Here is a 14,799-nt window from a genome sequence, read left to right as displayed (position 1 = left end):
CTAGACCCACTCCAATTTGCTTACCGCCCAAATAGGTCCACAGACGATGCAATCTCAACCACACTGCACACTGCCCTAACCCATCTGGACAAGAGGAATACCTATGTGAGAATGATGTTCATCGACTACAGCTCGACATTCAACACCATAGTACCCTCCAAGCTCGTCATCAAGCTCGAGACCCTGGGTCTCGACCCCGCCCTGTGCAACTGGGTATTGGACTTCCTGACGGGCCGCCCCCAGGTGGTGAGGGTAGGCAACAACATCTCCTCCCCGCTGATCCTCAACACTGGGGCCCCACAAGGGTGCGTTCTGAGCCCTCCTGTACTCCCTGTTCACCCACGACTGCGTGGCCACGCACGTCTCCAACTCAATCATCAAGTTTGCGGACGACACAACAGTGGTAGGCTTGATTACCAACAACGACGAGACGGCCTACAGGGAGGAGGTGAGGGCCCTCGGAGTGTGGTGTCAGGAAAATAACCTCACACTCAACGTCAACAAAAATACGGAGATGATTGTGGACTTCAGGAAACAGCAGAGGGAACACCCCCCTATCCACATCGATGGAACAGTAGTGGAGAGGGTAGCAAGTTTTAAGTTCCTCGGCATACACATCACAGACAAACTGAATTGGTCCACTCACACAGACAGCATCGTGAAGAAGGCGCAGCAGCGCCTCTTCAACCTCAGGAGGCTGAAGAAATTCGGCTTGTCACCAAAAGCACTCACAAACTTCTACAGATGCACAATCGAGAGCATCCTGGCGGGCTGTATCACCGCCTGGTACGGCAACTGCTCCGCCCTCAACCCTAAGGCTCTCCAGAGGGTAGTGAGGTCTGCACAACGCATCACCGGGGGCAAACTACCTGCCCTCCAGGACACCTACACCACCCGATGTTACAGGAAGGCCATAAACATCATCAAGGACATCAACCACCCGAGCCACTGCCTGTTCACCCCGCTATCATCCAGAAGGCGAGGTCAGTACAGGTGCATCAAAGCTGGGACCGAGAGACTGAAAAACAGCTTCTATCTCAAGGCCATCAGACTGTTAAACAGCCACCACTAACATTGAGTGGCTGCTGCCAACACACTGTCATTGACACTGACCCAACTCCAGCCACTTTAATAATGGGAATTGATGGGAAATGATGTAAATATATCACTAGCCACTTTAAACAATGCTACCTTATATAATGTCACTACAAGCGGCTTTTTACCAGGGGTTGTCGGAGCAACTCAAGGACGAGCTGATATCCTATCCAGAGCCTAGTGACCTAGACAGCTTGGTCACTTTATCTATTCGGGTAGATAATAGAGTCCGAGAGAGAAGGAGGGAGAAGCAGTGGGGCCCATCCAATCAATCAGCAACTCGGTTACCATTCGGTTCAGGAAGTGGACCAGAACGGGTTGATCATTTTCCCTCACACGGGATTAGTGGAGGAGTCCTGCCGCCAGATCCTGAACCTATGCAAGTGGGGCGGCACGGGTTAACTAAGGACGAGCGCCAACGCAGACGTGAGACCAACAGCTGCCTCTACTGTGGTAGCTCGGGACATTACATCTCCGTTTGTCCTCAGCGCCCGTTAAACTGCTCGGCTCGTTAAGTTTGGGAGGTTTGTTAGCGAGCCAGTTTCAACCTCTCAAGAGCCCTGTCAGACCTCGTTTTCCTGCTACCCTCATAAATAAGAATCAGAGTTTAGCGATTAACGCTTTCATCGATTCAGGTGCCGATGACAGCTTCATTGATGCCGACTTAGTGGAACAGCTGGGGCTTTCCAAGGAGCAATTACCGGAAGCCATTGAAGCAACCACTCTGAACGGCAGTAGTCTGGCACGGATCACTATGAGGACTGAACCGGTTAAGATGTTGTTGTCGGGGAATCATTCAGAGGTTATTTCTTTTTTCATTTTGCCTTCCCCCCATGTTCCTCTGGTTCTTGGATACCCCTGGCTAAGAGAACACAATCCTTCGTTCGATTGGGTGACTGGTAAGGTAACTAGTTGGAGCATTGAGTGCCATGCTAACTGCCTCAGGACTGCCTGTTCTCATGCTGTCCCCAGTCGGGTCAGTGAGTCTGCTCCTCCTGATTTGTCCCTGGTTCCTGAAACATATCACGAGTTGGGTGAGGTGTTCAGTAAGCAGAAAGCTCAGTCACTTCCTCCCCACCGACCTTATGATTGTACAATTAAGCTGTTCCCTGGAGCTGCCTTTCCCAAGGGACGGTTATACAGTATTTCTCGACCTGAGCGGGAAGCCCTGGAGACCTACATAAAGGAGTCTCTTGCTGCAGGTCTCATTCGTCCTCGTCATCACCCCTGGGAGCTGGATTTTTTTGTGAGTAAGAAGGATGGCTCTCTTTGACCGTGTATTGATTATCGGGGTTGAATGATATTACGGTCAAGAACAAGTACCCCTTGCCCTTGATGAGCTCCGCTTTCGATTCTTTACAGGGTGCTACTGTGTTTACGAAGCTTGATCTACGCAATGCGTATCATCTGGTTCGGATCAAAGAGGGGGACGAGTGGTTGACTGGATTCAATACACCTATGGGACATTTCGAGTACCAGGTGATGCCGTTTGACTTTCCAACGCTCCAGCAGTGTTCCAAAGTTTGGTGAATGACGTGCTGAGGGATATGATCGGTCTGTTTGTGTTCGTTTACCTGGATGACATCCTGATTTTCTCCAAGGAGCTTTCCAGCCACATCCAGCATGTTAAGCAGGTCCTGCAGCGGTTATTGGAGAACCGTCTGTTTGTGAAGGCAGAGAAGTGTGATTTTCACGCCCACACTACATCCTTCCTCGGGTACATCAAGATGGACCAAGAGAAGGTTCGGGCGGTTCGGGATTGGGCCCGGCCCGGTACGAGATTGCAGCTCCAGAGATTCCTGGGATTTGCGAACTTCTATCGGAGGTTTATCCGTGATTACAGCCGGGTGGCCGCCTTTAACTGCTCTGACGTCTTGCACCAGAATTTTCTGTTGGACTCCTGAGGCAGACCGAGCATTTCTGAACTTGAAGAGCCGATTCACCAGCGCGCCGATTCTCTCTCAACCTGACACTTCCCGTCAGTTTGTTGTTGAGGTGGACGCGTCTGATGTGGGGGTGGGCGCCATCCTGTCCCAGCGTAGCTCCACTGACGGTAAACTCCATCCCTGCGCCTTCTACTCTTGTCGTCTTTCACCAGCTGAGAGAAACTACGATGTGGGTAACCGGGAGCTTCTCGCTGTGAAGCTTGCCTTGGAGGAGTGGCGTCACTGGTTGGAGGGAGCGGAGCAACCGTTTGTGGTCTGGACTGACCACAAGAATCTGGCTTACGTGCAATCGGCTAAACGTCTCAACTCCCGTCAGGCCAGGTGGGCTTTGTTTTTGGACTCTTCAATTTTTCCCTGACGTTCCGACCTGGGTCCGAAGAACGGCAAAGCGGACGCCTTGTCCCGGATGTTCTCCAAGACGGATGAGAGTGGGGCCAAGACTGAGACGATAGTTCCCCAGAACCTTGTCGTGGGAGCCGTTACATGGAAGATTGAGGAGGATGTGATGGCGGCCCTTCGGACGCAGCCCGGCCCAGGTAACGGTCCACCCGGTCGGTTGTTCGTGCCTGAGTCGGTCCGTTCTGCTGTTCTTCAGTGGTCCCACGCCAGCAAGATAGCTTGTCACCCTGGCGTTGCTCGGACTATGGCGCTACTGCGCAGACGATTTTGGTGGCCTGCCATGGGAGAAGATACCCGGAGGTTTGTTGCCGCATGTCCTGTTTGTGCTCAGAACAAGAGTACCAATCGGCCCAGCTCTGGGCTTCTTCACCCCCTACCTATTCCTCGGCGACCTTGGTCGCATCTGGCACTGGATTTTGTCACGGGATTGCCCCCTTCTGTTGGGAACACGGTCATTCTGACCATTGTAGACAGATTCAGCAAGTTTGCTCATTTTGTCCCTCTCTCCAAGCTTCCATCTGCCACGGAGACGTCCGAGATCCTGGTTAGGGAGGTTTTCAGGGTCCACGGATTGCCCAGTGACATTGTTTCTGACCGTGGTCCTCAGTTTACCTCTGCTGTCTGGAGATCCTTCTGTTTGGCCATTGGAGCTACAGTCAGTCTCACTTCTGGATTTCACCCACAATCTAATGGTCAGGCGGAGAGAGCCAACCAGAAGATGGAGTCCACGCTGCGTTGTCTTGTCTCCTCTGATCCCACCTTTTGGTCATCTCAATTACCCTGGGTCGAGTATGCCCATAATACCCTTCCTTCATCTGCCACTGGGATGTCCCCCTTCCAATGCCTGTACGGATACCAACCTCCCTTGTTTCCTTCTCAGGAGAGGGATCTTTCGGTTCCTTCTGTCCAGGTCCACATTCGTCGTTGCCACCGGACCTGGCATCGGGCCAGGAAGGTCCTCCTTAGAGTTTCTGACCGGTATCAGATCCAGGCGAATCGTCGCCGTATTCCTGCTCACGCTTATACCATCGGAGATAAGGTTTGGTTGGCTACACGGGATCTTCCTCTACGGACTGAGTCGAGGAAACTGTCACCAAAGTTCATTGGTCCGTTTGTGGTGGAGAGAATCATTAACCCTGTTGTGGTCCGACTCAAATTGCCGAAAACGCTTCGAGTACACCCCACCTTTCATGTCTCCTGCCTCAAGCCGGTTCTCCTCAGTCCTCTGTTGCCCCCTCCTCCTCGTCCTCCTCGGATGATCGGAGGTGGTCCTGCCTACACGGTGCGCCGCATAATGGATTCCAGACGGCGGGGTCGAGGTTTCCAATATCTCGTGGATTGGGAAGGATATGGTCCAGAGGAGAGGAGTTGGATTCCTCGGCGTCAGATCCTTGATGACGACCTGCTTCGTGACTTCTACCGCCTCCACCCTGGCGCTCCAGGTAGTCCGCCCGGTGGCGTTCGTCGGAGGGGGGGTACTGTCACGAATCCCGCTTCCTGAGTCTGTGTTTGCCTGTGTTTCTGTCCTGGAGTGTGTTTCCGGTGTCCTGGAACGCACCCTGTCTGGTTGCCGGGCGAATGAGCTTGTTGGGAGATCGATGTTCACCCGCACCTGTATCCCATCAGTAATCTGCACACCTGTCCTGATCATCACCTCTCCCCTTCAAAAGCTCTGACCTGACATCCATTCCCTGCCGGATCGTTAGCCATGAACATTACTCACCCGGATCATTTACCCCATTCCCGCCTGGTCGTCGGAGGATTCCGCTACCCCATTGGATCCACCTATTTACTCCCATCAACTCACCACCGCTGCCCGCTACGCCACCTGGATATATCTACCCATTCACATTCACTTGTAAATAAATACTCACCTTCTTCCTACTCTCCTTGTCCTGGTCTGCTTCTGGGTTCGATTTTGAAAGAACGTGACAATAACGAGTTGAAGGGCCTTCTATGATGTAGGGCAGGTCAGTAACCAAATTATTTTACTGTGCCAAGTCACACACAGACTTTTATGGTCACACAAGTTGCCACCGGTGGATTCAAAACGAGTAGCCTAACAATTATTTACATGGCCCCAGGTACATTTGCAACCAAATTATTTTTCTGTGAGAAATCAATAATAGTTGCACACCTGAAGAAAGGACTCTCACGATGGCCATCTTCGCCACTCAGCCAGCTGACATCCAAGCAGGTGAGTAACACTTAGAGAGCACTCTGACAGGTACCGTTTGTCATGACATCTTAGTAGAACCTTTCAACTGGCCAGTGTTAAGAAGCTACGGTTTGCATTTGTTTACATTCTGTTCCTATTTTTTCCCTTTCCAGCGGATGTTGCTGTGGTCATCCCGGATGTCACCCCACACGTCACCAAGGATGTGACACTGGATGTTCCATGCAGAGCTAGGAAAGGGGCAGTCCGGCGATTATTTTGCAGGCTTTGGAGGGCAGTGTGCTGCTGCGCCTGCCACAAGGAAGAGGAGGAACAATATTAATTATTCATCACACCTGCAGAAAAGGGATTGAACCATAGACCATTAAATTATTCGCATTTTAATTGAACTCAATTCTGCTTTTCTTCTGTTTACTACTTAATTTCAGAACTTTTCGATAAACTTTCACTTTGCAAGTGTGGAGTAGGTTGTGTAAATAAGTGGGAAACACCCCAATTTAATGCTTTGAATAATTTACCTTGTCCATTTAAAAAAATACGTATTATTTCACAACAAAAAAACGGAGGATTAGAGCGCTCAACGCCTCTTCCACCTCCTGAGACATGTGATGAGGCCAAGGAAGATCACTCTGCAAGGACGGGATAGGACACATCACAACACTGCTGCTCATTCATATTCAAACACACCTCAGAGAACAGACACAAACATGGACGCCCCCCCACACACACACATTCTTCCCCCTCACATGTATTGATCCCCCACCTCAAACATGTTGAGTCAATTCCAGATGCTGGAATGGTGCTGGAATGCAGGTGCAGTAGGGCCTAGTATGTAATGATGTGAACCATGTGTACCCCATATCCTGTGTTTGTGTTGATGTTTTTAAAATGTTATTTAACTTTTATTTAAACAGGGAGGCACACTGAGATTAAACATCCATTTTACAAGAGTCCCCTGTAAAAGTTCAAGTCATATTGAACAACTACCAGAGAGAACCTTCTCTACATAGGAATTCCATACCATATTTTTTCCATACATCAAAATAATACTTTATTATCAATCAGCAATTACTTACCTAGATAAGGCCTCAACAAGGCCCCAGTTAATGGTTGAAAATAACTTATTTCAGTGCCAATAAGTTACACTGAGTGTATAAAACATTAAGAACACCTGCTCTTTCCATGACATATGCTGACCAGGTGAATCCAGGTTAACACTATAATCCCTTATGGATGTCACTAGTTAAATCCACTTAAATCAGTATAGATAAAGAGGAGGAGACGGGTTAAAAAAAATATTGTAAGGCTTGAGACAAATGAGACATGGATTGTGTATGTGTGTCATTCAGAGGGTGAATGGGCTAGAACAAATATTTAAGTCCCTTTGAACAGAGTATGGTAGAAGTTTGTGTCATGAACTGCCATGCTGTTGGGATTTTCACGCTCAACACTTTTCTCTGAGTATCAACAATGGTCCACCACCAAGGGGGGGAACTCAATAGGAAGGTGTTCTTAATGTTTTGTTCACTCAGTGTAGATCAATCCCTAGCATATACTTTCATTTGTATGCGTACTGATACTGTAAATACACAAATTATATAAATGTTATCTACAATATATTATAATACCGTAAGCCTCCCTGCTGCAGGGGCATTTCCTCCTACAATTTTGAGCTGATTTTCTTCACTTTAGCAATATTTTGTATCTTTGTTCATTTTCACATTTATTGTGTTTGGAATGGCACTGTTACTACAGTAGATGATGCTATCATAAAGTATTTGATGTAAGTATGTAGTATAATTACCCATAATGCTCACTGACTGAACATTCAAAATTACCAGAGCAATTATTGATGCATTCACATGCCATCGGAAACTTGGAACCTCAGAGTTAAAATTAATGTACGTTTTTAGCGTAGAGCTTCCTACTGGTTGATTCTGATACTTCACAAGTGGGAAACTTGAAATCATCATTCCATAACGAGTTGAAGGACCTTCTATGATGTAGGGCAGGTCAGTAACCAAATTATTTTACTGTGCCAAGTCGCACACAGACTTTTATGGTCACACAAGTTGCCACCGGTGGATTCAAAACGAGTAGCCTAACAATTATTTACATGGCCCCAGGTACATTTGCAACCAAATTATTTTTCTGTGAGAAATCAATAATAGTTGCACACATAGGGTAACAGTCAGCAATTGACAGTGAGCAATGAGCAAGATAAGCATAGACGGAAGTTGACAATAGCTTATTATTAGTGTAAATAAATTGTATTTCTATGGTTGCAGCCCTCAAAGATTAAATTGCATTGAATTGAATTAATCAGATCGAATGATTTAGGGTAGGGTGGGGTACCGCTAGTCATCATTATTTTAATCACCATCTCAATCATTATCATACCATCATAGACTTATTCTTCTGTATCTGAGACGTTTGACCCAAGTTAAACAATTTAAAGGCAATGCTACCAAATACTAATTGAGTGTATGTAAACATCTGACCCACTGGGAACGTGATGAAGGATATAAAAGCTGAAATAAATATTTTTAACTAGGCAAGTCAGTTAAGAACAAATTCTTATTTTCAATGACGGCCTAGGAACAGTAGGTTAACTGCCTGTTCAGGGGCAGAATGACAGATTTGTACATTGTCAGCTCAGGGATATGAACTTGCAACCATTTCGGTTACTAGTCCAACACTCTAAGTGATGATTCTAACTGACCTAAGACAGGGATTTTTTACGAGGATTACATGTCAGGATCTGTGAAAAACTGAGTTTAAATGTATTTGGCTAAGGTGTATGTAAACATCAGACTTCAACTGTACCTAGAAGTGCACACTATTCTTATTATTTTTGTATGTATCTTAAAAGTAATATAGTCAACTATACAACTTCTACTACACTTTATATCATCCAATAATATATAATGAAAAACACTCAACATGAAGAATTAATGCAATTATGTTCATTTCAAATATTTATTTTGAAATATAGATTAGGTGCTCTTCTTTTTATAGCAGGAAGTAAAGGGACTGGAAAAGGCTTTGCCTATAGCTGAAAACATCCTGGAAATGAGCGAACGCTTCCTTGGTTTCTTCTTGGTGGAGCATATACTCTCTGTTCGGCAGGATTCTTGATCATTGACAATTGCTGGAGAAAGAAATGTAAACATAACATTTTCTTTAACTGACCCTAGTTAGTGTGAAGAATTAGTATTGCATTATTATTATTTAAATTGTAATATTCTACATAATTTACAAATGTAGGGCGGCAGGTAGGCTAGCAGTCTCAATCCGCCTATTTAACGCGAAGTGTTACATAGGCCCCCCCAGGGCTTAGACTGTTTAGTGCCAAAAAGAGGTGGATAAAAACATGAAAAACATATATATATATATATATATATATATATATATATATTCATCAACTTATATCTCTCAGATTTAGGACAGACACTTCAGTTCCATGTAGTGAATCTGTTATTCAATGCGTTTGTATGGGCTAATAGCAGTAAGGCCGATACAAACCCCTCGGCCCAGACAGGGCGTAGACTCTTGTGGGTTAAAAAGCATGATCATTACAAAGGTGCAACTCGTGCTGGAGACAATAAAAGGCCACGCTAAAATGTGCAGTTTTGTCACACCACACAATGCCACAGATGTCTTAGAGACAAGAGACTGAGAAAAATAGGAGCAAGGAAAAACGCTGGTTGACTTGTTTCGAGGGAGCGTGCAATTGGCATGCTGACTGCAGGAATGTCCACCAGAGCTGTGGCCAGAGAATTGGATGTTTATTTCTTTACCATAAGCTGCCTTCAATGTCGTTTTATAGAATTTGGCGGTATGTCCAACCGGCCTCACAACCACAGACCACGTATATGGCGTCGTGTTGGCTGTAGGGTTATTGGTGTGGGCAGGCATAAGCTACGGACAACGAACACAATTGTATTTTATCAATGGCAATTTGAATGCACTGAGATAACGTCACGAGATCCTTAGGCCCATTGTCGTGCCATTCATCCGCCGCCATCACCTCATGTTTCAGCATGATAATGCATGGCCCCATGTCGAAAGGCCTGCATACTCACCAGACATGTCACCCATTTAGCATGTTTGTGATGCTCTGGATTGACGTGTACAACAGCGTGTTCCAGTTCCCACCAATATTCAACAACTTTGCACAGCTATTGAAGAGGAGTGGGACAACATTCCATAGGCCACAATCAACAGCCTGATCAACTCTATGCGAAGGAGAAGTGTCACGCTGCATGAGGCAAATGGTGGTCACACCAGATACTGACTGGTTTTCTGATCCACGCTCCTACCTTTTTTTAAGGTATCTGTGACGAACAGATGCATATCTATATACCCAGTCATGTGAAATCCATAGATAAGGGCCTAATGAATGTATTTCAATTGACTGATTTCCATATATGAACTGTAACTCAATAAAATCTTTGAAATTGTTGCATGTTGTGTTTATATTTTTGTTCAGTACACATTTGAGTGTATTGACTTACCTGTTTCACTGACGGCAGGGGTCTGGTTCTGGGAACGTGTTGGAGTGCAGTGGTTCTTCTTGTTGACCTTCTTTGTACACTGGGTAACAAACAGTCATTTATACAGTAGGAGAAATTGCACACAAAGGGTATCAGTGTTTACCATCATACTGTATGTAATTTATAAAAATAATCTTTACAATTTGTATTTTGATGACATATGTACCTTTGGATTGAGTCCACAGAGAGCGCTGAATCTTCCTCTCTTCTTTTCCTTTATACCAGTTGTTGGAAGCCCAGAATTACCTACCTCGTCACTGCCAAGTGCATTGTGTGATGACAACTGTGTCATGGAGGGAGGTGAAGAGCTAGCCTCATTGCATTCAGTTAGTAGTTCCCTCGTTAATGATTTGACCAGGGCATCGTCAAATGCATAATCCGTTGACTTCATTGCAACCTGGAGCATCTTCTCTGACCCGAATTCTTGAAGAAGCCCCATGTAGACAGCCTTGAAAATCTTTTTGATTTTCAGATTCTGGGGGTAGGCTTGAGTTGGTTCAAGGCCTGAGGTGCCACAGAACTCAGACAGAATCCTCTTTGTGAGAACTCTTGATGTTTCACCAATGTCAGAGGATTCCAGTAATGTGATAGGGGTGATCATTGACAGCAATCTAACAATCAGTAAAAGTACCAAAGAGGTGTAGTCATTGCTAGTGGAGTCAAATGATGCATGTGTATCAGACTCCATGGCTGATGGAGTTGATGGATCCACAGAGACACTAGACATCTCCAGATCTTTGTTGTCCATCTTGGATTCCACCTCTCCTAAAACATGAATATCCACAGTTCCACCGTTGTGTGTGCTGCTGCCAGACAGAGAGGGTCTAGGCAATGATTTGGAACTAGACTGACGGCTAGTGGTCATGAGAGCCGGTCTGTCAGAGTCAAGTGTTCCAGCATCAGTTGGGGACAACCCATTGATTATGTTCATCAACTCTGATAATTCTTCTGATGAATTGGAGGCCACAGAACAGGTATCCATGACCTGATTGACCATTATATTGGTGAAAAGGCTCTTTGTGTCACAGAAAACCTGTGAGGAACTAATGGAGATGGAAGAAGAGCTCGGCATAAGCCAACTTGTTTCCTGCAGAGAACCATCAGAGATGATAGTTTGGCAGAAATCGGATCCTTGTGATGGTGGAGGAAGCCAGAAGACAATCTGCTGTAGCAGACGTTTTATTGACTCCGTAGTAAAGGAGTACACAAGGTCAGATGGAAACTCCCTGGATTCTTCAGAAGCATTCAATCCTGTCTTCAGCTTCAAAAGAATAGAGTCAGACACGCTCTTGCCAGCTGGCACAAAAAGAGCCCGGGGGGTATTGTGACTTTTTATGAGCTCATAAACTTTGTCAGAGAGCTCATGTGAGAAGTTCTGAAGACCGTCCCTGGGGCTGAGTCTCGCAAGTCTTCTTGTAAAAGAAGTGACATCATCTGCAGTGGCTATGTGTTCTGTATCTTCTCTTGGAATGACCTCCATAACAATGTCAACTATGGCAGAGATGGTTTGCCTTGTGTAATTTGTTGACCCTTGTGAATGAGTTGAGGAGTTACTCATATCAATGACCGAACTCCTAATGATAGGACAATAGATTTCAACAGGCCAGTCATTGGGGACTGGAGTGCCTGGAAGAGAATTTGTAAAATCACTCTGAGACCCTCTGGTCATGGCAGAGGTGATGGACAGGGAGGACTTTGAGGAGGATGGCCGGTGTATCTCGTGTCCATCAGTTCTCACCATGTCAACATCCTCCAACATGGAGCGCACAATGGAACGAGTCAAGAGGCCTTTCTCTGAAGTGCTCATCCTCTCTGACATAGACACTCTCCTCTGGATTGTCATCAGAGTCTGACTAATTAAGGCTTTGGAATAATTTACCATGCTGGTCTGGCTGCCTTCATGTTCACTGTAAGTCATTTGTGTAGAAGTAGCTGTTCTGCATATGGATTCGGCATGTTTGGGGGCCTCAACCACATTGTCTAGGAGGACCGGTTGTTGCTGGGCAAAAAATCCTTGACCTTGGTGAACACATTGTTGAACAGGTTAACAGTGCCTGGCCAAATGATCTTTCCTTTCACATTGGCCCCGTTGTGAACACTGACAGGAAGGGTTGAAGCTGACAGGGATCTCTCTAACTGGCCAGACACTGAAGCATCAGACATTTTAGTCATCTGGGTGAAGCTATTAAGGTCTTTGGTGATGCTTATGACGATGTTGGATGCTGCAGAATTGGTGTGCAGAGAAGAGGTGAACAAAGGTGGAGTTCCACTCTTCTGAAGGATTTTGACATCTCTATCATCACCATCATTACTGGACTCTGCACAAATGTCTGCACTTCTACCATCAAGGCTGGTATTTACAATGCCAATTAACCCTGATTGAAGGATCCCACCAGCCATATGTGAGGCTTTAGTTTGAAACTCCTCAGTACATAGTTTGTCAAAGGCTGTGGATTTAAGACTTCTAGAGGATGCCTCCTCCTCATCATTGTTGATCTCACCATGCAAATTGTCCTGTGTATTGACAGCATAGTCATCAACAGATAAATATGATTTGGAGGCGGCAAGGACGTCAATCTGAGAAACAACGGCATCCAAAAGCTTGGACAGGTCTTCTGTATCTCCTTTTAGGCTAGAGAAACATTCCTCCATGGATTCCTCAGAGTGATACACAGTGAGGATTTGACTAATGACCTCCTTAGTACAGGCTTGAAGGTCCGCTTGGATTTCAAGAGAATCACTATTACAAGTCACCTGAGAATCTAAACTTTCACTAGGAGCCTGTTTGAGAGTCTCATCATGTATTGGTGTAACACCATCGATGACCTTTACATTGTCTTGGCAGGGAATGAGAAACCGCCTCAGCATTTCTCGAAATCTATGATATATAATACGAGCAGCAGAAAGGGTGCTCACTTTTGAAATTTGGAAATTTTCAGATTCATGTGCCTGCATGGACTGAACAACAGTCTCCACATCTGTTACAAAAGTGTCCAGCAATTTAGATGCTTCAGAGTCTCCCAGTAAGCTGTTTGTAAAGGGGTTGATAGATCTCAGAGCTTCACTCACTGCCTTTCTAGCCTTTGTCTGGAAAGACACACTGGAGAGTTTCTTCATATTTATAACTGGAAGATTCTGGGTAGATTCACTGTTGGTGGTGCTGTCCTGCAGACCAAGTGGAAAAGTGAGATGGGAGAGACATTGTTCACTGTCTAACAACTCAGATGGTGAGGGGGAACAAGAACTGGTGAAATCATTCAAGTCAGACATGATGCCATCCACAAATAGAATGGCCTCCAGAGACTCTTCAGAATCACACTCTCCAACAGAAGATGAGAACTTCTCCATCACCTCAGTCTTATACAAGACTAGAACCTGGCTGGCAATCGCTTTTGTGGTGTCAAGGAGGACTTGGTCTTGCAAATACTTTTGAGAGCCAAGAGAGGTTTTGGGGTCTCACTTTGTCCTTTTTGTTTATTCATAGATGAGGGGGTTATTAAAAGTGGTTTACAAGAAATGGAGTCCGATGTGTCAGCCTCACCATTACTGGAATGATCGAAGTCCAGGCAAAAAGTTGGAACCATTGTGAAAGAATCTTTTGTGCTCTTCACAAATGTACTTGCGAGATCCCCTTTTTTTGGACAGGTAAGAATCCTCTTCAGCATATTTTTCATGTCGTAGTAACAGCCAACAGTGTAAGACCAGATCTTACTCTGATGGTTTTCAAGAAGGATCTGCTCACTCTGTGCAGGAGAGCAGGATGCCCTGATAAACTGGGTAAGATTGTCCATGTCTGAAACAAAGGTACTTACCAACTCAGAGGCCTCAGGGTCAATCATAAGGTCTCTGATCTCACCTATCCTAAGAGTTGGACTAGATGATGTAGTGCCAGAACAACATGATGTACAACCCCTGAATCTTTTAACAATCTCCCGGATCGATTCAGTGGCCTTGGTCTGAACCTCCTCAGTGAGTAGTCTGTTCATACTTTGTGTTGACAGACGAAGACTAGATTTGGCACCTTTGATATTGAGGTTGCTCTCTCCTTGTTTTAGCATCTCCTCGGGACTTTTACAAGCTTCAAGCATCTTCATATGGTCAGCAACAACACAAAGCAGTTCCCTCTTGTCGGGATCATTTTCCTCCTTATTGCTGAATTTCAAAACAGTGCCACTGAGGGCTGTCATGACCTGTCCTGTTAAATGTGTCATATCCACCTCAACACCATCCTCTCTGAGAACAACACTCTGCTCAACACTCTTCCCATTAATATACATCTGAAGTATGTTGGAAACGCCAGACACCATCTCCTCAACAACCTTGGTTCTGGATACACCACCACTGGCAAAAATGACAGGGGACATTTGGCCAGAGATGGGAGTTTGGATGGCCACAGAGATCATGGAATTGACCTTCTTTGACACTTCTCCAACAATAACCCGGGATAGACTTTGAGTGTCTACCTGTCCCTCTCTTTGGATACAGAGGACATTGTTCAGCGACTCTTTGAAGGAATCCTGGACACCAGTGAGGAGACTGTCCTCAGTGATCCCAAAAAAGTCCCTGAGTGGCTCAGATGATATAGACTCACGATCTCCCTGAGTATTTGGCAACACTGTCTGAGACC

General features: G+C 45.7%; 1 protein-coding gene across 8 annotated transcripts in view; it reads right to left on the bottom strand.

Moving 5' to 3' along the window:
* The window catches only part of LOC115102709 (TOG array regulator of axonemal microtubules protein 2-like), a 61,995-nt gene that overhangs the window by 26,056 nt on the left and 21,140 nt on the right, over window positions 1-14,799 (bottom strand). For 5 of the 8 annotated variants that reach the window (XM_065023330.1, XM_065023332.1, XM_065023335.1 and 2 more), the window contains 2 exons: window positions 10,134-14,798; window positions 8,568-8,767 (listed from right to left, as the gene is read on the bottom strand). The exons of 1 other annotated variant lie outside the window; for it this stretch is intronic. In XM_065023330.1, the coding sequence (XP_064879402.1) occupies window positions 13,541-14,798 (1,258 nt within the window). In that variant the 3' untranslated portion in view covers window positions 8,568-8,767; window positions 10,134-13,540. Of the gene's footprint in view, window positions 1-8,567; window positions 8,768-10,133; window position 14,799 lie in introns of those variants that run through there. 2 more of the 8 variants (XM_065023331.1, XM_065023337.1) reach the window with 2 other exon arrangements.

The sequence above is a fragment of the Oncorhynchus nerka genome, linkage group LG10 (genome assembly GCF_034236695.1).
Source record: "Oncorhynchus nerka isolate Pitt River linkage group LG10, Oner_Uvic_2.0, whole genome shotgun sequence".
NCBI classification, from domain to species: domain Eukaryota; kingdom Metazoa; phylum Chordata; class Actinopteri; order Salmoniformes; family Salmonidae; genus Oncorhynchus; species Oncorhynchus nerka.
The sequence above is the reverse complement of the archived record's forward strand: the minus strand, read 5'-3'. Positions and strand labels throughout refer to the sequence as shown.